General features: G+C 47.9%; 1 protein-coding gene across 5 annotated transcripts; it reads left to right on the plus strand.

Annotated features, from left to right (window-relative positions):
• Nucleotides 1-331: 331 nt before the first annotated feature.
• SLC41A3 (solute carrier family 41 member 3) lies at nt 332-27,850 on the plus strand. 5 transcript variants are annotated; one of them, XM_030283098.4, is made up of 11 exons: nt 332-469; nt 2,438-2,760; nt 13,082-13,189; nt 13,994-14,065; nt 14,861-15,005; nt 17,067-17,213; nt 19,827-19,971; nt 20,858-20,937; nt 22,641-22,775; nt 24,191-24,339; nt 26,825-27,850. In XM_030283098.4, exons 2-11 carry the CDS (start codon nt 2,464-2,466, stop codon nt 27,008-27,010), a joined length of 1,464 nt encoding a protein of 487 aa, XP_030138958.4. In that variant the 5' UTR covers nt 332-469; nt 2,438-2,463; the 3' UTR covers nt 27,011-27,850. The 5 variants fall into 5 exon arrangements, with proteins under 5 accessions (XP_030138958.4, XP_030138957.4, XP_030138960.4 ...); XM_030283097.4 differs by lacking the exon at nt 332-469 and adding an exon at nt 1,234-1,404; XM_030283100.4 differs by lacking the exons at nt 332-469; nt 2,438-2,760 and adding exons at nt 6,395-6,649; nt 7,014-7,456.

The following is a 27,850-nucleotide window of genomic DNA, read 5'->3' on the forward strand; positions in this document are numbered from 1 at the left end:
GGAGTGCCCTTGTCCATCAAGCGCCCCGGGAGACTTTGTGCTTGCTCTGTAGATATTTTACTTTGAAGCTCATTGGTAAAATGATAGGATAATACACTTAACAGGTCTAAAAATGTCTTGGCAACGTTGTTACTGTTTAAAACCGCGTTCCTTCCCCTCTTGTTTCTCACACCAAGACGCTGTCTTCTGACCACTCTCAGGGAAGCATCAGTTGCAAAGTAAAGACGTAAAATTACACCAAGTGAGCTGAAATTTAAAGCCTTGCCCTTACAGAGTGACGTTCAGCAGCCACCGTGCACCCTCGGCTCGCAGCAGCTGCAGGGTTTCGTTACTGCCCCTTCCAAAAACCTTCAACTCCTTTTGGTGTGCCCTGCTTTGAGCCAGGGGCACCATTTTATCTTAAGAGCCCTTTAGCGTAGCATGACATCAGAGAGACTTCAGCAGGATATAAGTTTGCCCTGGCACTGAGGTATGATTTAATATCCTCAATTGTTCTGGAAATTTGAGCTGCATGATTCAGGAGACTTGCATGAGTGCGGTTAGCCCAGTGCTTAATGAGATTTTTGTGCTTAAATGAATGCTGTAATCACGTTTCTAACACGCTGATTCAGAAGGGGAAGGGGAGAAAATCCCAAACAACGGGAGCTTTACTCTGCTGGCGGTGGAGGCAGCCTTTTGCACACGAAGCTTGCAACGCGAGCTCTTGCAAATGCCAAAATGAGGAGGAAAAAAGAAAAAAAAAAACAAAAACCCGCCAACCAACCCAACAAAAACCACCCCGACGAACCCAAACAGAGGAAACGTCTTTCCGCAGCTATTCACTGCAGCCTCCTGTTTACGCTGCCCACGCTGGAAGCTGCCACCCTTTCCCCACCGCCCTCCCCGGGCTCCGGGAGCGGCGGGGGGAGAGCGGGGGGTGCTGCGGACCCCCGAGCGACCCCCGTCCTTGCTGGGAGGAAAGGGGGGCACCGGGAGGGGCCCGGGGCTGCTGCGGGCGTGGCGGGGCGAGCGGGGACCGCGGTGCGGGGCAGGACCGGCCACTGCCATTGACAGCACCGCCTCCGCCTCCCGGGCGGGGGCCGGGCTGGAACGGGCGGGGGCCGGGCTGGAACTGGCGGGGGCCGGGCTCGAACCCGGGGGGCCGGGCTCGAACCGGCGGGGGCCGGGCTGGAACCCGCGGGGGCCGGGCTCGAACCCACGGGGGCCGGGCTCGAACCCACGGGGGCCGGGCTGGAACCCGCGGGGGCCGGGCTGGAACGGCGGGGGCCGGGCTCGAACCCGCGGCCCCGCGCAGGGCGGGCGGGATGTGGCGGGAGCCTCCCGCGCCCGCATCGCCCCGGCCGCGCCCGCGGCCCCGCGGGGACAGCCCCGGCACGGGCAGCGCCCCGCCCGCTCTCCGAGCCGGTAAGCGCCGCGCAGCCACCGGGCCGCGGTCCGTCCTCCCGCAGAGCGGGACTTGGGCTTGCCCGTCTTTCCTCCCTCCTTCCCTCCCTTCCCCTCCCCAGCTGTTCCCTCCGCTCTCCAGATGTTGCGGCAAGAAGGGGGCTGGTCGTGCCTGGGGTAGCGCAGGGCCCCGGCGTGTTAGGGGTCCATCCTGAAAATGAGAGCATCAGAGAACATCTGGCAGAGGTTAATCCAGATGAGGGTTGGCAGGAGGTGATGGGTGAAGGAGTTGGGGCACTGCCTGGGTCAACAATGGGACAGGCAGTGTGAGTGACAGTTCCATCAAGAAAAGAGATTTGATGGCAACAAAAGGGCTACCGGTTAGAATTTTGCATGTTTATTTTTTTCTTGTAAGATGCTGTGGGGTCATGGCAACTTCTCTGTAGATGGATTAGTCATGTAGTGCATGTGTGTCACCTAAGGCACAAAAGGAAGGAAAAGTATCCAGATTAGCATGAAGATCAAATAATTGTCTTGTTATTGAGGAGTGGTGGACAGCTATGCTAGGTAGTAAGCACAGTACACACCTTGACCCTAGTCCTTTGCTGGACTGTGGGATGCTAGGATATAAAGAAGTCGATTTTTCCCATTTCTTGGCTAGGGGTCAGGTCCTGGAAAGGGTTGGATTCTGCTGGACTCATAAGTTCTTTGTGACTCCCAGTGTGAGAGCTGGTAGGTCAAGAGTTCAGGCCATGTGCAGCGCCTTCTGCATTCTTGTGGGAGTTCTCAGGGGAGCAGCCAGGATGCACAGCAAGCACTGCAGCGTGAGCACAGGCCTAGGAAGAGATGCTACTGCATAAAGGGAGATTGGTTTGGCACTATACAAAGTTGAAGGTAAACTAAATACTAGTGTTTGGGCCAGCAGAGTATCCTGGGTTTGGGGAGTAAGTGGTAGCTTGCCTTCAGGAGTGCACACAGTACCACAGAATTTCCTGTCTCCCACCTACCTGATACTTCTTTTTGTTATCTCATTGTTTCTGACTTTGTTTTTCAGAAAAACTGTGATTCAAGAAAGCCACCATGAAGGGTGATGAAGTCCGGCAGAGGAGAAAAGAGGGCAGGTCTAGGAATGGAGAGAGATCCCGGCACAAAGGAAAGAGCAAGGGTAAACACAGAGAGAGCCGACTTGGCAGCCAGGAGGCAGAGGATGTCTCTCTCTCTCTGCATGCACAGCAGAAGCTGCTGGCTGAGGAGAAAGCAGCCATGGCAAAGGCACAGGAAGAGTCAGCAATCTCAATTTGCCTGCAAGTGCTCCTGCCATACCTCCTAGCTGGGCTTGGCATGGTCTTGGCGGGCATGGTTTTGGATTATGTTCAGGTAAGGGGAAGAAGCTCATCTGACATACCTGTTGTGGGATAAGTGGGGGACTTTTCTTCACAGGCAGGGGATTTGGTCTGGGAATGGCATAGCAAGGGAGGATTTGCAGAAGTTTCCTGTGCCAGCATGTCCCTCAAAGTCAGCTATTATGTGCTGTGCAGTTCTCAAGAGACGTGGTGCTTTTCTGGTGCCTTTCCTTCTCTGGATAAAAAAGAGGACACGGTACTAAAGAGTACATGAAGGTTGACTAGGAATGTGGAGTCCTAATTGATCAGTGATTAGGAATATGCAGAGATCTCGCCTTGGTCCTGGGAAGAGGGTGGGTGAGGACAGCCTGGGGTGGCACAGTGCTGTCCTGCAGCAGACACAGTGGTGACATCGCTCGTGGATGTAGCTCTGGACAGTCCTGCACCCGCTGCTTCCTTGCACAAGGCACCAGCCAGCCCAGCACTGTTAACATTTCATACAACAGCTCAGCCCTGCCTGTGCACCACATCCTTTTCTAAGGCCTCACAGCAGAAGACCTGAATTCCTGAAGTCCCATTCCTGCCACTGTGGGGATCAGGATAAGACCTTTCCTCCTGTGCTGCTGCAATACGGACATTTAAGGCAATGATCAGCACCTAATTTTAGACAGTTTAAAGCTGATTATAAATTGCCATGCCTTTGCACTCTGGGTTCCTCTGACAGCATGCCTTTTTGTTAACCTTGTTATTTGACTAACTAGCTGTGAGGTCAAACTACCCTGACCTATCTGATACAGTGACACAGAAGCTACAGTGCTAACATTGACAACTTTCACAAATGTGGAGCTGTGTCCCTTTGTCATTAACCCAAGGCTGATCTCCCTGAGCTAGAAGAGCTATAAAGGCTTAGGAGTGACACAGTATCCTTAACTGACCTTAGCATGTACTTGATACCCAGCAGAATGTCTAGTCAGATCACGGAACACCAGGCAAATGCAGAACCCAGTGTCAAACTAATTTTTGTCTCCTTGGACATTATTCCCAAGAGCCTTGAACACTGAGCAGCCACTTCCGTTTTTATTTTTTAGACTTTCTAGAGCTGCCTGTTCCTATGGACCTCTGACATTAAATGTATGTTTCTTCCTACTGTGAGTTATTAAAGTGTGAAATGGATTGCAGATGGGTTTATGATGTTGGAGGAGGACTTTTCCTTCAATGTTTCTTCCCTGGGAGTTTTTTTTCCCTAGAGGGAACTGAGCCACTAACATGAACAGAATGTGAAGCAAACCTCATTCTACTCTGAAACTGCAAAAGTCTGTTTTCTGGTTTTGCAAATACAGAGCTCACTAAAAGCCATCATAGTAGTGCTTAAAGTATGGGAAATCAACCCATGCAACATCTCATAGGAAATGTGGCTTTTGGCAATTAGCACAGTGGCTGTTTGTGCACGACCATGGACTCTTGAGCACATCTCATCAAGGACTTGTGCTGCCCTTCCTTCCTGAGGCAGTCCTGGCCTTTGCCTGGCTGCTGCTGTTGTTTCTGTGGGACACCAGTGGGGATCCCTGAGAGTCCCTGGGCCCCAGGCACTCTCCATCTGCCTGCTTTCCAGCTTTCCACAAAAGTTCTCTTCTCTGCCCTGTCCTAAAGTGGGGAGGAGAAGAGCAGGTTAGAAACAAAAATACACAGCTTGGTGTAACAGAGAGCTCACAGAGTCAGGAGTGGTGGTGCTTGAGCAGCTGGGACAAAGCTTTGTTCTCCCGTGGGCCCATGGTGTTGGAATAGTGCTGCCTGCTGCCACCTCTGCCACGTTGTGAGAACGTTCTGTCATTCCTGTCTCCTCTTTGCAGGGATGGCAGGGTATGTATGAAACTGTGCTCTCAGACACTTGCCATCTTTCTGTTCTGTTTTTTGTACTCTGCTGGTGGATGGGGGATCTAGATCAGGGTCAGGACTCACACAAGAGGTTGTTTCTGTCCTCCAACAAAGTGCTACTTGTTGACTAGCAGGCAACATGAGGATATATCTGTGTGCAGAGAAGGGCAGCAGTGCACTTCTCCAGGTTTTGCCTTCTTGAGTGGCACAGCCATGAGCTGTTGGGTTTTTTTTTTAGTCTTTTCACTAGCTAGTCTTTTCCCACTGTTGATCAATGCTCTCATTCTTCTCAAACCTGATGCATGTTTTCTGGACAAATAAGGTATATTTCTTCACCAGGAAAATGTGATGCATCTCTCTGCTGATAAATATGGCATGGCTCTTTATCAGAGGCTCCTTAAATGCATAATAAAATGGCCCAGTGTACACACATGGGTCACCTGAACCAATTACCTCTCTGCATACTGATTTATCGGTTGAGGGCTTTTTATGGTGCTTGCTTAGCAGGAGAGAGATGGAGCGTGATAAACTCATAAACCCTGTCAGGCTGACGCTTTAGTACAGGATGTGTTGCTGCTGTGTTTTTTAATGTCATTTGAGTCATTCAGTCTCATTGATATTTCCTTTACATTAATGCTTCTGCCTGTCATCAATCCAGTTAGCTGATACAGTGACATATGGGACTAAGTAGGCACATTATTAGAACTGGAAAACCTATGATTTTGTCCAGAAGTTTTGTCAAGAAGTTGTCTTTTGTTTCCTTGAAGCCTCTGTGAATGACTAACTAGAACTGGGCCTTCATACTGTCATTTCTCTCTTCCCAGCTGGTATAAAGAGCTTGGGTCATGTGTAGTTATTACAGGATTGTTATTAACCTGACTCTTCCAGATATTGTGGGACTCTTTTTCCAGTTAGATTAGCTGAAAGGTGCTCTCCTGTTAGCTTTCAGCTAACTGGACCATTGTTAGGTGGTGGAGACACATGTACACACCAAGACAGCTGGGAGTGGAGAAGGTTTTAGGGGCTGTACCAAAAGAACAGCCGAGAAAACATCGAAGGACAAAGCCTCTGTAGCTTGCATTTGTTTTCTGCTCTGTCTTGCTTCCAGGGAGATCTGCTCTGTCACCTCAGTTGGTGTGAATTCAGACCAAAGAAACACTGTCTAAACAGCCGAGAGCTTCCTCAGTTCCCAATTTAGCTGCAAGCATGTCATGTTCCCTCCAACTCCCCCGCAGTGCTGGGGACCCTGCCACAAGGACAGAGTCCACGAGCCATTAGCCTTTTCCTCTCTGCAGAGAATGTGAAGGAAGGGGTTGATCCATCCTAAAAGGTAGTTTTTAAAGCTTTCTCACCCTCTGATTTAATTAGTTTGCCCAAAATAATTATTAGAAAGGAGCCTAGGCATAATACCATAACTCTTTTCCCTGTATGCCTGACTTTGAGCTCAAACCTTTACAGAGCAGGATACAAATTTTTTTTGGCTGTATGTAGCCATGGTACAGCTCTAATTTTTACCTTGTATAAGCTCCTTAACCATGAAGCCTCTGGGGTGAGACCCCCTCTCTCAAAGACAGTATTTCCCGGAGCATGCAGGAGCAGCGTGTTTCACTTTGGAGCAGAAGGGTGACCAGCCCACGGCGTGCCCTTTCTCTCCCTTGCCTGTCGTGCAGAGAGATTATGGAGCTACCTTAAATGAGCTCAGCTAGGACTCTTATCTTGGCCTTTGCAAACTAGCAGAAAGTTGAAGTGATGACAGCAGATAAGGGTGCTCGCTTTTGAAGCTTATTGGCTGCTTCTCTGAACTTTTTTCCCCCCTGAGAGCCAGTCATTCAGAGGTACAGCTGGCACAGCCTGATTGTTCTGCCCCACCAAGACCACGGAGCGACACGAGGGGCCGGGGTCTAGAAGGGCAGATCTTGTGTCACCAGCGGCTCAGCTGTGTCACCTGCCTGGGGACGAGACCTGCGTAATGCCGTCAGCTGAGAGAAACGTGGGCTCCTGCTTCCCTTGACCTTTCTTCACCTTGGAGAAGTGCAGAATGGATCGTGGTTGGTAACTCCGCAGCTCCTCGGCCTCGGGACAGTGAGGGAAGTCCAGCAGGGCTTGTGGTGGGTGCGAGGGAGCTGAGCTGGGCTGCTCTGCGGCAGGCTTACACATTAAACCATCGTATCAAACGCGCGCCGCGCTCTGACGAGAAATGTAACCCGAGGAGAAAGGACACCAGTGTGTTTGAGCACGCTGAGGGATTCTTGTATGACTTGTTACTCTTTCAGTGCTGTAGCCTGAGCAGGTCTTACTGGTTTTTACTGAAGCGGTGGGAGCTGAATGGGGTGTGGGCTCGTTTCTGTTCGTCCACAAGCATCTCTACAATCTTCTCTTCTCTTTTTTAATTTCCCCCTGGATATAAATCAGAGAAATTGTGTCCATCGAGTTTGCTGCCACCTGGGCTCAACCCAGCTGAACCAATTTTGGAGGATACCCTTGCTGCAATCATCTGGACGTGCTCCTAGGAGGAGAAGAAACTAAAGGAATTTGGCATCGTTGCTGTGGTTTGAGGAAAAACATTCCTTCTGGCTTTGGAGAGAGCTTCAAAGAGGATCTGTGTCATGTCCTAATCTCCCTCCATTTTCCTGCTGAGCATGGGGTAACAGCGTGTGACCATGGTGGTCACCCAGTTACAGCTGGAACTGTGCTTCCATGGCAAGAAGCTGAGAGGTTTCACCTGCAAGTTGACCAGGTCAGCCAGTGGATTTCTCCCAGAGACTTCATTCTCCATTGCCTCCCAGATTTTTGTGCCATTCCTTCTGGCTGGCTTGGGAATGGTAGCTGCTGGCCTCTTGATGGATGTTGTTCAAGTAGGTACCTGTGCTTAGGCAACTTGTAGTGAGAGGGTGGGCTAAGGCTCTGACCTCATTTTGTTTTTAATGAGTGTGGTCCTAGCAGCCAGACAGCAGTATGGCTGTGGGCTTGTTCTGTGCTGGAGGGACACCATCCATCTCCTTCAGATCAGTAGCTGGGTTCCTTGTGATGTGGGATACTGGTTTTCAGATGGCTGCCTAGCACTTTGGTGGTTATGTTAGACTGGGTGCTCCCTTTTCTCTGTGGAGCTAAACACTTTTTGGTAAAGACTCCTGTGAAGCAGCTGGATCAGGCTGCAGCATATTCCCCTGTTGCATGATATCATTTCTTCAAAAATTGCTGATAAGGAGATCTAGGTCAGGGTTGTTATTAAATACCTGTTTTACTTAGAGGCAAGTTCATGCTTTCAGGTCTTTGCTAACAACCTAATATAATCTTTGGTCTAGAAAGCATTTAGATACTGTGATGAGAGGCATGCCACCATAAAATGATTAGCATTACCTACAAACTGAGTGCTTCTTGGGCCGTCTCTGAGGTGGGTATAAATTTAGAATAACTTCCCCTGACTGCTGGGGAGTGCTGCAGCATTTACGCCATTGTGCCCCAACCAGGATCTATCCCATCCGTTTTTCTTTATACTGGTGGCACAAATAGAAATGCAAAATTTGATCTGGTAGATTTACAAATGCTGGTAGATTTACAAATCAAAAGGCTGGCAGAGTTTCCCAAGGATATATCCTACACTCTGAGCTCACTGGAGTACATTGGATTCTCTGGCATTAATACCACAGGATGAGCTAAATATGGATACATGAATGTTTGGAAAGACAATACCTTGCTTGTTTTTTTCTAGCGCTGGAAGAAACAAAGAAGGCAGAGAAGTCGAACTAAAGAAAGCACAAGGAATATCCAAGAAGGGTTAACTGGAGTGGCACAGGCTGTTGCTGGCCTGTGTTTGTCATCTCCACTTGGTGCAGTGCTTAGGCACAGACCTGTCTTGCAGCATTACAGAAGTTCTCAAACTACCCAAGATGTTATGTTGATAGTTAGCATTTATCTCAAAGAAGGAGAAAGACGTAGCACATACCCACTCTGTACCTTAGAGTGAATAGGTCTTTGTCTAGAAGAAATCAGTTCACTTGCTAAGAACTGAGCTGTGTCCAAAAATGTAACTGCATCCAAACTGATGAGAAACACAGGCCATGCGTGCGTACATTGCAACTGTCCTTTAAATAACAATGTGCAATCTAGTATTTGCTCACTTGACTCATAGAAATGGGGTCAGGTGTAAACCACAATCACAGGAAGTGTATAATTTGGTGAAGTATATTGAAATATAAACAGTCAGTCCATGGGTTCAGCTCCCAGAGGAGGGAGCCCAGTGCATTGAGAGTCACAAATGGCACTTAGTGAGGTGAGCTACCATGGTACCAACAACCCCACAGCTAAAAACAAAACCAGTAGCTGGGAAAATGCAGAGATCTTAGCCTTTAAAGGTTTGGGATATTCTTCGGTGCTTCTTTGTCTTTGAGCTGTTTATTTTCAACTTCCTGCAAGTGTGAGAGATACAAAATCACAGTCCTGTCCAACTAAAACCTGACACTAAATTTGTTTGCTCGAGGCCAGGTCCCATAAGACTCATATTGCCAGGCATGAGGGCTCACATACTGAAACTACAGGTTTTTCAAGTCCAGGAGCCTGTGGTTTGCCCATTTTCTAGTGGTTCTTCTGGCTAAGGAATGTTTTGCCCTAGTGACTGCAAAGCATTCTTAGGAAACTCTGTGTCTTCCTTGGACAGGGAGATATATGGGCAAGCTTAAGGATGGTATCTAAAGCATAGATAATACTGAGTTTAATCCTGCTGCCCTTCTTTTATGCATACAAAATATCTTGAAATAACTTGGTTCTGTGTTGTGAGTCCAGCTGATGCTGTCTTTTGCAGGGCTCATATTGCTGTAAAGAGAACAAAGTGTAAATTGCTCATTTGTATCCTGTCAAACTTCTCAGGATTTTAGCAGTTTCTGATCTACTCTGGGATGAGTAACCAAGAACTGTTCATATTGCTGTTTAAAAGAAAAATCAACAGAACAGATTTATCTAGCCTAGTTGACTCCAAGGCTCAGACCTGGGTGTCCCATGCTGTAGGAAAAGGATGCCCAAAGAAGTAGATGTTTGCCATTTTCTCTTCCTGAGTGTGCAGGGGATGCAGTCTCTCTGCAGGGCTGATAGCACAGCACAGGTTTTTTCCTTCTGGACATTTTTGCCTCTGTTCCAGTGATCCTTGGCCCACTGGTCCATCTGAATTCTGGGCTGGTTGGCATTGCTGGAGACCTTGCAGGGCCCTGCCAGTGTTTGGCCCACTTTTGTACAGTAAGGTGAAGAATCATATTGAAGCTGGCTGATCAGATTTCAAACCAGAGAATTCAGGAGGAAAGCTTCCCTTTACTTTTCCCTTTCCACACCACTGGAGTGGGACACAGTCCAAATAAAAGTCACAGATATAAGACATCTCTTTGTTGACAAAAGCCCATGAGATGATTAGCTTTGAAAAGGATTTTGAATTGGCTTGCATTTTGTACTCTAGGATATTTTGATCTTTCTGTTGACTTGTTCAGAGTAATGGAAAACCCCTGAGGCTTCTGAGCTGCTGCCATGGGATGTCCTTGGGAGGCAACAGGACAGGTTGGGTCTGTGAGGAGAGTGTGAGGAGCTCCAGCACTGAGGTTGGGGGGCTGCACTGAGGCTGGGGGGCTGCACTGAGGTTGGGGGGCTGCACTGAGGCTGGGGGGCTGCACTGAGGCTGGGGGGCTGCACTGAGGTTGGGGGGCTGCACTGAGGCTGGGGGCTGGCTCAGTGCATCCATGATAACCTCTCTTCCTCTGAGGGACCCCACGAGCAGATCCAGCTGCCATGGGTAGGACATGGAATTAACCAAACTTCTTCAGAGCCGAGTTCTAGGGCTGAAACTCCGTTATGAAAATGTGAAGTGGGAAAGGGTCCCTCTCTGGCTCTGTATCTGCCTGTGTGGGTTTGCAATGCTGCGTGGAATGTTTTTGTTCTTTCTAGGCCAGTTTTCATCTCAAAGGACAGAGACATTTCTAGGCTTTGTCCAGGTGTCTTCATTCAGGCATCTCCTTGCCTGCATGGCTCCAAACTGCCCCACTCACCACTCCTCCAGCTGGCAGTCCTGCAAGCTGATGGCACAGGCATCATCTGTTTATTCTGTATTTCTGCAGTCACTAACACAATGAAGTCCTGGCTCCTGTGGTATAAATCATTAAGAATCTTTCCTTAGGCTCTAGGTGAGTCACTAATGAGACTCAAATAGAGGCAATTAAGTCAGCTTTTTTTAATTAGTACAGTTGTGTGATTATTAATTGTTCAGAGCTTTCAGATGTAATTATATGTAAGGCAAAGTCCCAAAAAAATCATACCTCATATGCTGAAACTTCTCATGGCTTGAAACCTGCAAAATCTATTCTGTCACAAGTATTGGACTGTACCTAGGTATACCAAAGTCATATTTCCCAAAGGTGGCATGCACAGAAAATACAAACAGTTGAATTTTCCTGCTGCTTTCTATTTATGTCTTTTTATGTGCAAAATATGCAAGGTCTTAAGCATGAATTTTCTGCATGCCTCTGTGCTTTAAATGATTGGGGAGTTTTACATTGTGACTGCAAAGTCTGTGTTTCCTCCTCTTTCTTTGGAAGATATCAAAGATGTGTTTGGATCTTTATTCTTAATTAAAGAGAGAGGAGAGGGGGGAATATGAATCTTTAAAAGAGATGTCCACCCCCAGCTTTTCTCAGGTATTTAAGTTCCACGTTAACAGATTTAAACAAAACTGTAGTGTGTCAAATAAGGGGACAATTTTTGTGTTGTTGGTTGTTTATGCAACAGTAACACACCTTGAACATTTTGAAATGTGCCTGTTTCCAGCACTGCCTGGAAAAGTGCCGTTTTTATATAGATTATAACATTTTGCCTGTTATCTGCACTTCTGAGGTGCCTTTCACCACATGCTCAGGACTGGCTCAGCCCCAGTTTCATTCATCCTGACTGAGAAGGAAGCTGTGATGAATTCCCAGCAGACAGACACCACCACCTTCCCACAGCTTCCTGCAGCTTCCCATGGCACAGCCAGAGAAAAACACCAAGCTGTTACACCCTCTGTGTATTTCCTAACAGCCTGGCAGCCGAATGTGTCACCATTTGTGTCTGTCCAACCACCTGGATATTCAGGTTTATAGAATCCCAGTGGATGTGAAAAAGGTGGGTAGGGATGTGCTGGTTTGTTTTGTCCTCTAGTGCCAGAATTCAGGACCACAGTGGGTACTAGCCAGTGACAAGTTGGAAAGAACAAACAAATCCTTCACATGATGTGCAGCTAAAGGATGAAAATCTTTGCCACAGGATGGCACATGGGTTGGAGGGGAGAGTTTGGATGAGGACCTGAAAGAGAAAGCCTTTCAACACTGGGAATTGTGCAGCAAACCCCCACCAGTTCAGTACCCTGTGGCACATAGTCATAGTCTGGAAAATACACAGGAGAATTATCCCATTTACTTGTCATTTTTGTAGCTTCTTGTTTTATACACCCAAATTGGATTATTGGCAGAGCTAAGGATGGGTTAGATGGGCCTTTGATCTGACTCATTGCAGCCACCCTTTTTTCCTTGTATTCTGCTCTTGGATGCTGGGCTCATTACTTTTCCTTCATGCTGAGTGGCCCCATTCTGTGATTTCATCCTGATTTAAACCTCTCTGGCTACAGCAGGGCTTTGCCAACACCCTTGAATGCACGGAGGAGAAATGAATTCTATTCCTGGGCACTGTATGGTACAAAAATTAGAGAACACATGTCACTTAAAAAAGTTTCTTACGTTTTCACATTGTCTCTGACATTGCAGCTGGTTCAACAGCTTTGTACAGTTCAGCTTCAGAGGAGCAACAACAGTCAAGGTATTGGCCCAGCAGTCTGGCTTATGAGATATCTTAATTCAAAACATTTTTCCAGCTGTACTGAAATTGTGCTTGGTAACAGGAAGATTTAGGAACTGCCTGTGGAGAAGAGATGCAAAAATCTCATTCCCTCCCCTCACCAGTCTTAGGTGCTTGACTAGAAGTTTGGTAAGAAAAGACAGACACAGCTTCTTGTTGTGGGATAATTTTCCAGATCTTTGTTTTTGTTCTTAAGAGTTTGGTTAGCAGTAGAGCTTCCTGGGTTCTAGTCACAGAGGTTCTAATCACAGAGGTTCTAGTGTCAGTGCAAAGGATGGAGAACATGCTCTATTAAATTTGCCTTGTGAACCTTAATTACTTTTAACGTTGGTCTTGGCTGATGCTAAAGGCAGGTTTTAATTGGTGGGTTTCCAAAATCTTCTGTTGCCCCTAGAAGGAAAGCTCCTTCCTCTTTAGGGTAGTGCTTTGTTGTGCATGAGATGAGAAAGAATACTGCAAGCTGAAAATTCCTTCCTTCCCAAAATGCAAAACATAAAATGCATCTGGGCAGCATCTGCCCCTGTGTGCACAGGGCACCTGGAGGTGGTGAGACAAGAACCTGCTGCCCTGGGCTGGGCAGCACCACAAACTGAGGCCATTGCTTTGTCTCCTTGCAGCACTGGGACGTGTTCAGGACAATTACAGAAGTGTTCATCCTGGTTCCTGCCCTGGTTGGCCTGAAGGGTAATCTGGAGATGACACTGGCATCCAGGCTCTCCACTGCTGTGAGTGTTAACAGGCTGGTGGGGAGTGCTGGGAGAGGGGTGATTAGCAGGAGATTCTTCATTTATGTAATCACACTGTGTATGAGAGATGCCCTTTTCTGCTAACTAGAAACTAGTGGGGTGTGAGCATTAAAATAATGTGTTTGCCCTCATTTTGTAACTGGAACAGAGAACTTCCATCTGCACTTTGAAGGTGAATTAATCCCTGGGTGGCCATTTGCTGATATTTGGGGCCCTGTGACACATGAAGGAGACAAAGCCAGGGCTCCACAGCTGTCAGCTTCAGTACTGGATTGCTTTTCTGTGGGTATTGATCCTTGAGGGCTTCCCAGCAATCCTACCTTGGGGGGAGCAGACTGAGGCTTCTTGGAGCCTGCAGCAGCTTTTGCTGTTCTGTATTTGATCTCTTCTATCCCCCTAAGCAATTTTGTTTACCTTGGTCTTTTTTTTCATTATGCCTCAGGAGAAATTGTACCTTACGAGATCAATTTAGGGGGAATAAAGGATGAAAAATAGTTTAATTTGTTCAGCTTTTTGTCTGTGTGGGCTGTGGTGGATATGCCCACTTTACTTCTACCTGGGTGCCCTGCAACACCTCTGCACCTGCAGTGTGAGCCTCTGATGCCCCTGGGACACTGGGCTGGTGGAAAGTGTCAAGAAGGAAGTGCAGGGAAGGGTGGGACATCGTGACCTGCATTTGCCTCTCTCTGACAGCCCCTTTCCCCCAGGGAGCAGGTGAAACTGTCTTCAGCAGCCACCTGTACCACAGAAACAGCTTTTCAGAGTGTCTCTCTTTACTCCTAGGCTAACACTGGGCAGATGGATGATGCCCAGAAACAATGGAAAATGGCCACCTGCAATTTAGCCCTTATCCAGGTGAGTCACTTCAGCTGGGAGATGAAAAAGTCCCTTTTCTCTTGCTGCGTTGCAGACCAGCAGCATCTGTTCCAGCAGTGCTGAATGCACGGCTGGTGATTTGGGGCAGGTATTCTCAACACAGCCAAGCAGAGCCAGGACTTGACCTCCAATAAAGCTCTTTGTGGCCCCAGAGCTTGTAGTTTAGCTGTAAAACACATCTAGACATTCGTTGCCTTTGTGGACAAACTGAACTAATAAAACTCCTTTTGCAGCAGGAGCTGTGGCACAATCCCTGTTTCACAGCAGCCCCTGGATAAAGCCTGTCATTTACTGGCAGTGTGTGGGAATCGACCTTGGCCAGGAGGGGAGAGATGGGAGAAATTGCCTCTTGTAAAGGCAATTCTTCTGCCTGTTAAAATCCAGAGCCAGCCTAGAGTTTGCACATGGCAAGACCTCAGGGCTGGCAGCATGTGTCTGTGTGCTTTCCCTTATCTCCCTGCACAGCTCCAAGCCTCCCAGGAGTGCAGAGCTGATGGGGAGCCCACTTTTGTCTTGACCAGGGCTATTCCTCTGCTGATGGATGCAGTGTCTTTTGCTGGAGTGTTATCTGCCGTTTGCAGCCCCCCAGAGATTTTCTCCAAACTTTCTCAGGATTTCTTTTCTGATCTAGTGGAGCCTTGCAGGGATGCTGTTTAAATCCTCAAACAATCAGCATCTGTGCCAGGCTCTGCCCTCCAAGCTGTGTGGCAGTGCTGCAGCCGTGTAGAGCTGCCAGGAGAAGATGTGTGCTCACCAGCTGTCCTTTGTCCCCAGGTCCAGGCCACCGTGGTGGGACTGCTGGCTGCTGTCGCTGCTGTGATCCTGGGAGCCATCTCCAAGGGCTCTGTGGAGCTGAGCCAGGCTGCTGTGCTGTGTGCCAGCAGCGTCACCACGGCCTTCATAGCTGCACTTTCCCTTGGTGAGTGGTTCTGGTCCCTCAGACCAAACGTGCAGCGCTCAGGTGGGGAATGAGCTGTCCCTGTTCCACCAGGGAGGCCCAACTGGCATGGTCTGGTCTGGCAGGAGGAGGAGGGATGCAGGGAGCTGTGTCTGCTGCTTTCATCCTCTCTGCATCCTGCCTTTGCTTCTCTTCCCATGATCTGTGGCTCACTGGCATCCACAGGCAGCAAAGTGTGCTTCACCTGACACGTGAAAAATGCCCCAAGCTGTGCATGGCTGTACAGACACCCCCACTCCGTGTCCCTTGGGTGTCACATGAGCCACCTACACCGGCCCTTTCCCAGGGGAGGGTGAAACAACGTCACCCAGGGCATGGAGGGTCTGTCAGCAGACAAATCCAGACCAGGCTCGAGATGGGCTTGGGTCACCCCAAACCCTGAGCAGGGCTGTGGCCAGCCCCGCAGTTTGCCTGCTCTGAGCTGGCAGTCCTCTCCCCTGGCCCTTCCTCTTCCAGGGGAATGTGGTGGGCTGGACAGCAGGAGTTGCTCTGTGTGGCCTGAAGATCTCCAGTTTGTAGATCTGCCATACGAGGGCAGCATGATACCTGAATAGAGCAGCTGGCACAAAGGATGCTGCAAGTTTCCTAAATGAAAGGGACACGTTAGAACAACTGCATATCCCGAAGCTGGAATCAAAGGCTGGTTGTAGATACCTTTGATGAAAAACGTGGGATGAGGCAGTTGTTAAATACCAGCAGCTCAGCTTTCATTACTCTTCCCTACAATCTCCCTTCTTGGTGTGGTGCAGGGAGGCTTTGCTGCTGTACTGTCTCAGGTTTGACATCAGTTTTTGCCCTGGACACGGTCACAGGCAGCCTGTGTGTGGGTGTGCACGGTGGCAAGCTGCTGTTTTTATGGCCAGGGAGGGAAGCAGCATGAACTGTGCTGAGGGGAGGGGAGCGTGGGTGTCTGGGAGGGCTGCTGTGGATGTGTCATGTTGTGTGAGGATGTGTTTTTGTGTTAGGGATGTTGCATCAGGGAAGATGCATATGTAGCATTTCTTGGGCTAGAGCTGATGCTCCTGTGCATGATCAGCTTTGGAGGGGCTGTGCAGACTGGCACAGAGAGGTTGTGAGCTGGAGGGAATCCCCATTTCTTGGGCTTCCTTTGGTGCAGTCTGTCAGCTGCAGAAGGACTTTGAAGGGATGTCTTATGTCTTATTCTCAAGGCTGCCTTTGCTATTTAGCAGTGGAGCCTGGCCAGGGCTTATTCCAGGTGCTTCTTCCACAGGCCTGTGAGAGATCTGACAGCTGAGGGATTCCCACATCTTCATCAGGGGTTGGGGTTTGTGCTCCTAAACTTACTTGGACAAGTAAAACCTCTCTTCTCCCTAGCAATGCTGGAAAGCAGCTCAATATTGCAGGTGTACCTCAGAGGACAAGGGAAGAGATGTGGGCCACCACCATGACCCCTTGACTCTGGAGTTGCTCACAGCATCAATATTCATCCAGTGCAAATTAAAGCAGCCCCAAAGGCTCTGGGGCACGAGGGCTCAGTCTGGTGCCTGGGCTGAAAGGCTAATGCAGGCTACTGTAAGGATGCTCGTTGCTCCTTGGTGATTCAAACTTTGAGAAATTTCAGTCTAATATGGAAAATATCTTTGTGCTGTGGAATCCAGAGGAGGGGATGGCACCAAGAGGCTGCTGCATGCCTGCTGCGTGCTTATCTATGAGTGTGCTTCGTGCCTGGTCCTGCTTCAAGGCAGCAAAGATTAGGCTGCTCAGGAGGGGAGCTTCTCCATTTGGGCTGCCTGCTGGTATTCTGCTTTGATCCCTGGAATTCGCTTGTGTGCCTCTGGGCCCTTGGTGCAGTTTATAAGGACAGAGTCATGCACTTCAGGTTGGTGAAAACAAAAGGACAAATTCCTGGGGGTGTCCAGTCTCCAGCTGTGTGGTGCTGTTGTGGGTAACCTGCTTCTTGCTTCTCTTAGACCCCCACGTCCCTCTGGGAGCCAGAACAGCAGCTCTGGGGTAAAACACAGCCAAATGCTCTCTCTGATGCCTGCTCTGTGTCTTCTCTAGGTCTGGTGATGATTGGTGTGATCATTGGAGCAAGGAAAGTTGGGATCAATCCAGACAATGTCGCCACACCCATAGCAGCGAGCCTGGGAGATTTGATAACCCTTTCCCTCCTCGCAGGAATCAGCAGCACACTCTTCAAATACATAGGTACAGTGTTCAGCAGGGAACTGCAGCTCAGCAAAGGAGCTCACACATCCTTGGGAAATTACTGCAGGCTGCCTCAGCATTTCTGGCATGTTTCAGAATGGAGGCTGTCATGCCACTGGGGTAGAAAAATGACCAAAGAGTTTTTTTCCAGACTGTCTTTTAGTAACAAACTGGAAGGCAGAGCCTAGTAAACACAACTGGGATTTGTCAAAGAAATGGCCAACATGTATTGTGCAGCTTTGGAACAGAAGGCTGACATATGTGACACTGACTCTGTTCCTCGGTCCGTCACTAGCCAAGCAATACTACTTCCTGTGCATGGGTAATAGCAGGTCCCTCTTCACAAGGCAATTCCAGGGGTTTGGCTCTAGTAAGATATTCTTGTATCCTCTCACGTGGAGAGTCATGGATGAACAAGATATTCAGTTGGAGGGAAGTATCTGCAGCACTTGTGCCTGCAGGACTCTGAGCAGGAATGGTGGTCTGGGGTTAGCTGTGCTGCTGGCTGCCAAAGTCTTGGGCACCTGATGACCCTCAGAAGTTCAAAACATTGGTGATAAATGTCTGTTGCTTTTTAAGTGCTAGGCTGTTTACCGTGAGCCTAAGCTAGAACAGAAATGGGAAAATAAAAAGATCCGGCACACTCAGTTCCATTTGAAACCCAAACTGTTCCTTCAGACTGAGCAGAAGCAGTGAGGCAGCTGTTCTCAGTTTGCATAACTCATTCCATGTGCAAGAACAAGTGAGGGAGTGAAGGAGCACACACTGCAGGGAGAGGCCTATGATTCGCTTCCATCCTGTCCTCCTTGAGCTTCAGAGGTGCTTTTTTTAAATAGGATTTTTCCATGATGCTATTGCATCTGTCTCTGTAAAGCTAATCTCACTTTCAGTTGCTGTGCCTCAGATAGTATCTCCCAGGGAGCACAGGGCAGAACAACATGATAACCTCTATGGCTGTGACCAGAGAGCATTTCTGGAGTTGCCAGAGTAATTTAAAGACCCTCTTGAGATGGAAAATAGTCAGCACACAGACACCAAGTCATTGGGAGCATGAAGTGAAGCAGGTAGAAGGATAGCTCTGCTGATGGTGCTTGAACAAATCCATTTCCCTGCCCAGTGTGTAATGAGGTACAAGTCACACTCTAAAAACTTCTGGGTCCTACCAAAATGTATATGTATCCTTCAAAAACACTGATGAGTCTGTAAAGTTTGAAGTGCTGTGTGCCACTTGATGCAGCACCTTCTCCTTCTGCAGGATATCCTCGTGCCAGGGAAGATTCTAATTTTTTTTTAAATTGCCTCTGGTCCTTCTCAGTCCTGCATAAAGGAGATACAAACTGTGCCAAAAGGTTTCAGCTTGCTTATGGGCTGCCTGTGAGAGAATGTAGCAGAACTGGAATGTGGAGCCTGAAGACCATTCATCCTACCAGGAGCCTTTCTGTGGGCTCTGATAAGGTTTGATCAACTCCTGTGCTCTGTGCCTGCATTATTTAAGAAGGAATTAATTGCTCAAAACAACATGTGGTGTGGGTAAGAGATCCAGTACAGCAGCTAAGTCTATCATACAACCCTCCTGTCCTGGATGACTCCAGAGGGTAAAGGGCACTGACAAAACTCTTAACTCCCAGGAGGAGCTGCATTTCAGTGCCCACTGAAGCCACTGATGAAGAGTTGCACCTCTTTGTGTAAGAGCCTTTGATGAGCACAGAAGATGCCATCACGTCAGTGCTGTCGCATCCAGGTAGCCCAAGGCCCTGGCAATGGTGTTTTTAAAAATGCACACTTTGAGCTGCTTCATCTCCCAGGTTACCTGCAAAGCCAGCCTTACATCCCACTGCCTTTGGCCCCAGCTCAGACACCAGATGGAGAGCTTTGGTGAAGAAGCATTTTTGCATCAAAAGGGGGTTGGCATCAGCCCCATTGCTCGAAGGTGTTTCTCATGCTTCTGAGTCATGTTTATTTTCTTTTAGTGCTGCACATCTACTTATTTTTTAATTTCTTTGCTTTTAATGATCACTCCAAGGCAATGCCTCTGCTGAATGGAAGAAGCACCTAATGGAAACACATGCAAGCTCACACAAAAGAAATCCCAGATCTTAACTGGATTATACGTGCCAGAGAACATTTGTTCCTATAGAGCAGACCAGCTGCTCAGCAATTCTGTCAGCTTGCCTCCTAAAGTATTTCCTACCCACCTCTTGTGTTAGGTGAAGGTATGAGGTGTCTGCCCTAAGTGGGATACAGCTTCCACACAGGAGTTTCCCTCTTGCCCTGCTGTTTGATTTGTACCCTGAAGGCAGAAATTTTGTAACTTTTTGTCTTTCTTAGTTGGAGATGGAATTGGAGAGTTGTTCGTCTTCAAATATAACTTGCTTTGAATCCTGCTGATTTTCAAACAGCATCCTCTAGCAGTGAATTTCAGGGATTAATTATGGATTTCTGTGGTGGAATGAGGTGGTTTTGTGGGGACTATCATGCTTCATGTGATTTTTCCTCTAACATAACTTGGTTGGAGCAAAAGCCCTGCTGCATTTCTTCCCATCTTTGTGCATTACAATTTTAGCAACCAGTGAAGCTTCGGGTATTTAATTCAAGATTTCTTTTCTTTGACAGATGTGAAGTACCTTTCTCCTCTGATCTGTGCTGTATTCATTGTCATGATCCCTCTCTGGGTTGCTATTGCCAAGCAAAGTCCTTCCCTGGCCGAAGTCCTGAAGTCTGGCTGGCAGCCGGTTATTGTTGCCATGAGCATCAGCAGGTAAAGGAGGCACAGCTCCCAGCCCTGTGTGCACACTGCAGAGGCACCCTGGGCTCACTCAGAGGGCCACCAAAGGTAACACAGGCAGGGGACAGCAGGAGGGTATTTGCCCAGAGCTTCCCAGCCATTGGTGACTCTCCAACAGACTTTCTTATGATTCTGTAAAATTTTGAAGTACTGTGTGCCACCTGCTGCAGCACCTTCTTCTGCAAAATATCCTCTTGCCAGAGAAGATTCTTAGGTTTTTTGTTTTTTTTAGATTGCCTCTGGTCCTTCTCAGTCCTGTATAAAGGAGATACAAAGTGTGCCAAAGGGTTTCAGTCTGTCTCTCTTATTTGTGAGACAGCTGATAAGGAGCCCCCAAAGGACTGGAAAAAGCAAATAATTCTAAGTCTCATTCGCACATCCAGGCACCACAGGGGTGAAAGCTGGGAAACTAAACACAGATGATGATCATCACAAATTGTCAGGCTTCAACCTCATTCTTATCCAGCTGTAAAGAGAAAATACTGGTAAATGTAGAGCCAGGTAGTTCCTTCTTCCTGTGCTACATCTTTCAGCTGAGATCTGGAAGAGAATTTTTAAAACCTGCTAAGTCTAGTATAAAAGTGTAACAAAACTTTGTGGGAGGATGATAATGCTTTCCTCACTGCTACCAGTTTTGCTTGGGTGTGGGCAAGGAGGTCCTTCAGAACTCATTATGCTGTTAACAAAATCTGTAATGCTTTCTGTAGGGGGAAACTGAGCTGTAAAAGGAGTACATGGTGAAAGTCCAGCCCTGGCAATGGGGCAGATGCAGTAACCCATGTCAGTGTGCTATTTTCAGTGTAGGAATTGCCCTGGGAAAAGATTGGTCCAACCTCATTTGCTGTTCTTTTCTTAACAGCATTGGTGGGCTCATCCTGGACAAAACTGTAACTGACCCAAACTTTGAAGGCATGGCAGTTTTCACACCTGTGATTAATGGTAGGTTGGGCATGGGGGTTCTGTGCATGCTTGTATTTATACCTCCCTTTCCTCCCAAGCCTTCTGGCATCCACCATGGCCCCTACACAGAGATCAGTGTCCAGGTCCCTGCTCCCATCACGAGTGGAAGTGAAGCTGCTGGTCCCCATCATGTTCCTGCTTATGTTTTGAGCAATATAGCAGTGAGGACAGAGCTGTGCAAAAAGGCTAACAGCATCTTTGAGAGCTGCGTTGACACTTTTCATAAAAATCAAACCTACTAGGATGTCACAGTAAATCCATTTTGCATTGTTTCCTTCCCTCCACTCAGTAATTTGTGTGGTGCAATCATCCCCTATACAGAATGTTGATAACTAGTAATCTAATTAGATTATACATGTGTGTGTATCTGAAAGATTATATGCATGGATTGGATATAATTGGATTTATATATATATATATATCAATGTGTTTTGTGTGTATGTTTATATTTATATTCACAGTATACACACACCTCTCAGCACAAACTGCTGGGCATCCTGGTATCACTGAAGATCCACTAGCTTATTTTTCTGCTATTATAACATTCTTGTAGGACAAGCCCATTCCAAGGGAAACCCACCTTTGCCACCCTCAAAGCACGATGTCCTGTTGCAGTGCCAGAGGGTGTCACCCAGCTGCCACCTTCCTGGATCTGCATAAAGACAACTGCCTTGCTGACAAAGCCTTTCCAGCATGGTTGGTCAAGGAGCCTCCTTGGGAAGTCAACATCCGTTTAGCTGAGCAAGGACAGCCCCAGACATGGCTCTGTGGGGCAGGTGACCTGTTTGGCAGAGCTGCTGGCAGAGTTGTGCAGAGCTCTGTGTCTTTGCACAGGCAGCTCTTCACTCTGCATGTTCAAAGCGTAGCAGTGCATGGTCCAGGTCCCATCTTCAGCTACAGTGAGACAGCCCGAATATTTTCACTTTGATTCCTATCTGGAAAATCTCACATTTAATAATGATTTTTTTTCTCCAAGGAAGGGAAAGCATGAGAAGCCTGTAGCATCTGGCTCACTGTTATCTTTTCTGTGGCATTTCCACCCTGAAAATACTTAGGGTGGTGGAAGTTTGCTCCACAGATCATTATCCTTCTATTTCCTACTGGAAAATGTAGCTGCTTTTTCATGATTGCTACAATTGATCAGTCTGGAATGAATCAATTTACTTTAATTGGCTAACATTTTTGGGTTCTAATTCATTCTCATGATTCCTTCTCATTTACCAAGTGTGTTAGGTACTTCAGACAGACATATAATCACTCTCTGTGATGTTTTGTTGTCTTTTGAACAATAATATTTCTCTGAGTGAGTAAATCCAAGAAGTGTCCATGAGCAGCGTCTGAACTGCTTTCCCCAGGTGTTGCTCACAGACTGTGTCCAGCCAGGTGCAATTACATCATCTTCAGAGGCCACGTGGCATTTACATCCAGTGCTGGGGAGAAAGGGAAAATGTTTTCAGCCAGCAGTCAGAAGAATACAATTACTGGAGCCTTCGTGAATTTTAGGAGCTGTTCCTGCAAAGTGAATAGTGCAGCACCCCTAGGGATGCAGGGATGAGGTTTTCTCTTTCTCTCACTGCTGCTCTCAGTGAATGCAGATTGACTCACCTCAGGCTAGGTTTTGGACTGATGTTTCCTGCTGTGGTGAAGGTGATTTACAGGTGTTCTGTGTTTTGTCCTCACAGGTGTTGGAGGGAATCTGGTTGCCATCCAAGCTAGCCGAATTTCTACATTCCTGCATTTCTGGAGCATGCCTGGGGTTTTGCCATACAAAATGAGGCAGAATTGGCCCAACCCATGCACTACATTCTTCTCATCAGGTAGACACTGAACCCTTGGTGTCCATGTCTCAAGCTCTGTCATCACAGAGAGCTCCATTCCCAAGCCTGGCTGGTGAAGGACTAGCTGGGTTTCAAAGGCAGAACTTTCCCCTTCCTCAGAGAATATTCAGATCAGAGAGGAAATATCCTTGCAGTGGGCAGCATGAAAAAAAGGCTTAAGGCATATTTGCTCACTGGCATGCAAAGGAAGTGGCCTTCAGGGAGCTCTAAAGAAAGTAATTGAAAAAGAATCTTAGATTTGATCTAACAGAAAGTCATTTTAATGGCCAGCCTACAGCCATCACCTGTGGACAGAGCAGTGAATAGACCATAATCTTGCTGAAAATCAGCATTTCCTCTATCTTCAGCACTGGAAATACTTAAGCATCAGCAAAACTCAATTTTGGTTCTTGTCGGAATCTGTGGCATTTGTGATTCCAAGATTGTAGAAAGTCTCCGTCTTTCTGCCCCGCTGCCAAAGCAGAAGCCATAATTCGTCTGTGCTGGTTTCAAGGTTGTTTATTCTGTTTATCTCTAACATGTTCTGCTGCCCTGCCGCAGCTCTGTCCTGCAGGGCAGCGTGTGGGGCTCTGCCCTCAGTGGGATGTTACAAACATTAAATACCAGAAACTACCTGTGCTGTATTTACAATAACGTGCCAATATCTGTCACCTACGTTGGACAGTGTATCCCCAGCCTGAACCAACAGAAAAATGCCAACACCACAGTGAAACATGGAGGGCATGAAGAAGGAGGAAAAGGACAAGACACACCCAATTTCCTCCATTTTGTCCCCTCTGAACCCCTAATCTAGAATCCTAAAATTTTAATTTTGCACCCGTGCCACACTTAATTATTACTCATATCAAACACTCAGAGCTTGTAATTCATCCTGTAAGATTGAAAACTCTTTTCCATGGACAGAGATCACAGACAGTGTCTCTGAGGGCTCTGTCCAGGGGGGTTTCTGACCCCTGCCAGGGTCCCAGACCTTCCAGGGCAGCCAGAGGGAAGCCCTGGATTCCCACAGGTTCTGTTGTCTTTACAGAGTTCCTCTTGTTTTTCCCTGTTAGGTTGAGAGTTAGTGCTAGATTAAACTATAAACTGGGAAAATCTGCTGCAGTGAGGCAGAGCAGAAGTTGTGGGAGGCAGAGAGCAGCTGAGAGGAATGTTTGCAAGAATCAGAGTGGATCAGCACAGAGCACAAAGCCTTTGGCATGGTTTCAGTGCTAGACAAAGCTGCTGGGCTGATCCTGCAGATGCTTCCTATGTTTGTGTGATCTAGAGAAAGCATTAGCAATGAGGTTGGTGGGAGGGTGCAGCCCCGGGTTTATGCATTAAAATATACAGTGTCCTGTCCTCCCCTCACCCTCCCCAGCTGCTGTTACCCCTGTTTCTGTCTCTGTGCTCTGCAGGGGTGAATTCCAAGTCAGCCCGGGTCCTGTTCCTCCTGGTTATCCCCGGGCACCTCGTGTTCCTCTACACCATCCATCTGCTGCAGGGAGGCCACACGTCCCTGTCCTTCACCTTTGTGATGTTCTATCTGGCTGCTGCTTTGCTGCAGGTAAACCCCAAGCTCTCATCCAAAAGGAATCTATCAGATAACATAAAGCCAGCATTCTCCAGGTTAAAGAGGAGTCACAGTAAAACATTCAGCAGCAGCCTCTGTTCCCTGCCATTTCAGATGTGCTTCTGCCAACAATCATGTACATTCTGTAGCTCCAGTAATACTTCACCCAAATTGCCAGGCTGTAGTTTCCCACATGAGCAGAGCTGTGCTTTAGGGTGAGTGAGGAAAAAGTTCTCAGCATCCACTGAGCTGCAGTAAGTGTGCAGAGACACACTTAGCAAGAAGTACCTTGTTTTAAAATGTTCACTCCTTGAGTCTCTGAGCTCCAAGTACTGCCACTAGTCACCCCAGCGAGGTGAGAAGCAGTGAACTCCAGCCAGCAGGTTTCCCCACCCATTTTGGAAACCACTGTCAGATGTTAGGGTGAAGACCTAGGGAATCCCTCTGGGCAGGGCCATGTGGGCAAAACACAAAGAGAAAACCCAGGCCCTGAGCAGTTCATCTTCAAAAGTAAAAGTTCCTGGTAGGCAATGGGCAGATCATCTGATTTGTTCTGCTTGTTCTCTTTTGCTGCTTTTCCTGCCCTGTAAATTTTATTTTTCGCACTCAGAAATGCATGTGGCTGTTGCCTGAACTCACAGAGGCTCTGACTTCACGTGCCCTTTTAAATGAGTGATTCATTAATTTGCATGATGAGGTGGCTGACTCTCACTTTGCCTTACAAGCAGCCTTGTGTCTGACGGTGAATTCCTTGTGTGTGTAAGCAATCAGTTTTTCTCAACCTTTGCACAGCCCCAAGCCCAGAAGCACAGCCACAGTTTAAAGGAAAATATTTATTCTTTTTATGCATTGAGGTAACTCCTCAACCAAAGCCAAGCATGAAAAAACAAAGAGTAAATGACAGCATAAAGAGCAGCATCCCAGCAACACCGCTGACCCTGAAAGATTCCTGTGGAGGCCAGTGGAGGAGGGTACACTCAGCCTGGCCCTTTTCTCCCCTCTGTTATACTTTATAAAGAAAGACAGAAGGAAAAAGGATTGGAGGGAAAGTTTGGGTCAGTTGGAGGAAGCCCAAGATCAGAGGCCCAGAAAACATGAGCTCAGAGGAGTGATTGAATGGTCTGGGGTTAGCTAGTTCACAGTAGAGAGACTTGAGAAAAGTCTGGTTAACGGCCTTTAAACTGCCAAATTTCTGTAGGAAGGGACAGAATAACATTTGCTATGTGGTCATTAGGGGAGGAAACATGAAATCATGGATTTCAAATGGAAAAAGGCAGATTTATGTTAGGCCTTGGTAAAAACAAAAATGGGAGGGGAAAAAAAAACATGGGGATGATTGCTTTAAGTGTGACATCTCCATCTGAGGGTTGTTTAGCACAAGTTAAACAAATTTTCCATCAGGAAAGATGTGGATGTATTTGATCCTGAATTAAGGAAGACAAATGATCTGTGTAAAACTCTCAAAGTTTCCAGCCAGCGTTAGTTTCTGTGATTCTGTTATTTAATTTATTTCCCCCATCTCTCCTCCTCCCTTTCTCCCAACGCAGCTTGCAGTTTTCACCTTTAGAAATGCTGCCTCAGGCTTTGGTTCGTGATGTGCTGTGGTCTCCCATGGAGGGACCAGAGATGTGAGGTGCAAATTCTCTCTCCCTTCTTAATTCAATTAACTAGATAGTCTTTAATCTTTAACTGCAGTATTTTTTTTCTGCCATCTGTTATCAGAATCGGGAATGAAATAAGAATTAAAAGAAATCACAACAAAGATTTTTAAACTGTTGAGATGAAAAAAAAAAAGATTTTTTTTTTTCTTAACATGTCAGTTCTGCTTGGGATATCTTTGATGTAAAACTGCCTCAAACTCCAGTTGTCCACTGAGACTTTTAGGAAAAACAAAGTAGACATGATCTGAATTTTTAACGGAAAAAGGAAGGATGAAGAGAAAAAAGTCTGGCTACGAACTTGTCCTTTGGGGTTGCCTGCATATTCACAAAACCCCTTCATCTGGTGGAATGAGTGGGAGCACTCCCATTCAAGGCATGGGAATATGAACTGTACCTTTGGGAGATGCTTTTTGGTGGCTGGGCTCTGGTTTGGGCAGGCAGTGCTGGTGAACAGCTCAAGCAGGGTCTCTGCACTTGTGGCTGGCAGCAGAGGGCTGTGGCACTGTGCGTTATGTGATGCCAAAGGGTAGGAGCCAGCTACACCCATCCCATCCCATCCCATCCCATCCCATCCCATCCCATCCCATCCCATCCCATCCCATCCCATCCCATCCCATCCCATCCCATCCCATCCCATCCCATCCCATCCCATCCCATCCCATCCCATCCCATCCCATCCCAGTGAGGAACCCCAGCTCTCTGGGGAAGGTGGAAGGCTTAGTGATCCCTGTGAGCTCTGCTTCCCTGGCCATGGCTGTGGCTCTGAGCCCAGGGTTTGTGTGTTACCTTCTCTCTGCCCTCCTGTCTTGCTCTCCCAGGTGGGGATCCTGCTCTACGTGGCCGACCTGATTGTGCGCCTGATGTGGAGGAAGGCTCTGGACCCGGATAATTTCTCCATCCCCTACCTCACTGCCCTGGGTGATCTCCTGGGCACTGGGTTCCTGGCCATCTGTTTCCGCCTGGTTTGGCTCATCCACGGCACAGATATGAACCTGGGCAACTGAGAGTGCCTGTGCCGCTCTCTTCCCTCGTGCTTTCCTCCGGGACACCGGGGTACGGGGCACTCGGTGCTTCCCTCCGGGACACGGGGGTGCCTGGCACTCGGTGCTTCCCTCCAGGACACGGGGGTGCCTGGCACTCGGTGCTTCCCTCCGGGACACGGGGGTGCCTGGCACTCGGTGCTGGCTCACCCGGCTGGGCTGGGCCTCCCCTGCCACCCCGACACCCCCCTGCCCTCCCCGTTGTGCCTTACAGCCCCAAGGAGTCAGCACCCACAAACTCTGCCCTGCCCGTGAGCAAAGCAGATGGAAGGCGTGAGCACCCGCTGCTCACTGCTGCACCTGGCAAACAAGGCAACAAGGAACATTTGGGCCATGGGAAGGATGGAAGGAATTAAAGAAGGAGCATTTGGGCCGTGGTCTCAATCCCCAGCACTGACACAGCCCCGAGGCTGCCCCAAAGCCTGCCAAGGTCACTGCCTCTGATCTGGATCTTGCAGCCCCTCCATCACACCCTGACTTTCCACCAAGGGAAATTCTTTATTCACCCCACTTTTCTCCTGCTCCTAAAGTAGCAGAGCAACCAGGTCTTTAAATTTGTCTTGCCTCCATGGCTCAGAGGCTCAGGATCTGAGGCAGTGTGCTGCTGGCTCATGCCCAGTGGGAGGTTATTTAGGGATACCACCTACCTGCCCTGACAGCATTGCTGGTGTCTGACCAAAAAGCTGGTTAGATTGCATTTTGAGGGCAGGAAGGTTTGTTTTTACGGTTTATGAAATGTCCAGTAATCGAAATGTTTATAGAAACACACACATAAATAAAGTGGGTAAAAAAAAAAAAAAAAAA

Source organism: Taeniopygia guttata, chromosome 12 (assembly GCF_048771995.1).
Source record: "Taeniopygia guttata chromosome 12, bTaeGut7.mat, whole genome shotgun sequence".
NCBI classification, from domain to species: Eukaryota; Metazoa; Chordata; class Aves; order Passeriformes; family Estrildidae; genus Taeniopygia; species Taeniopygia guttata.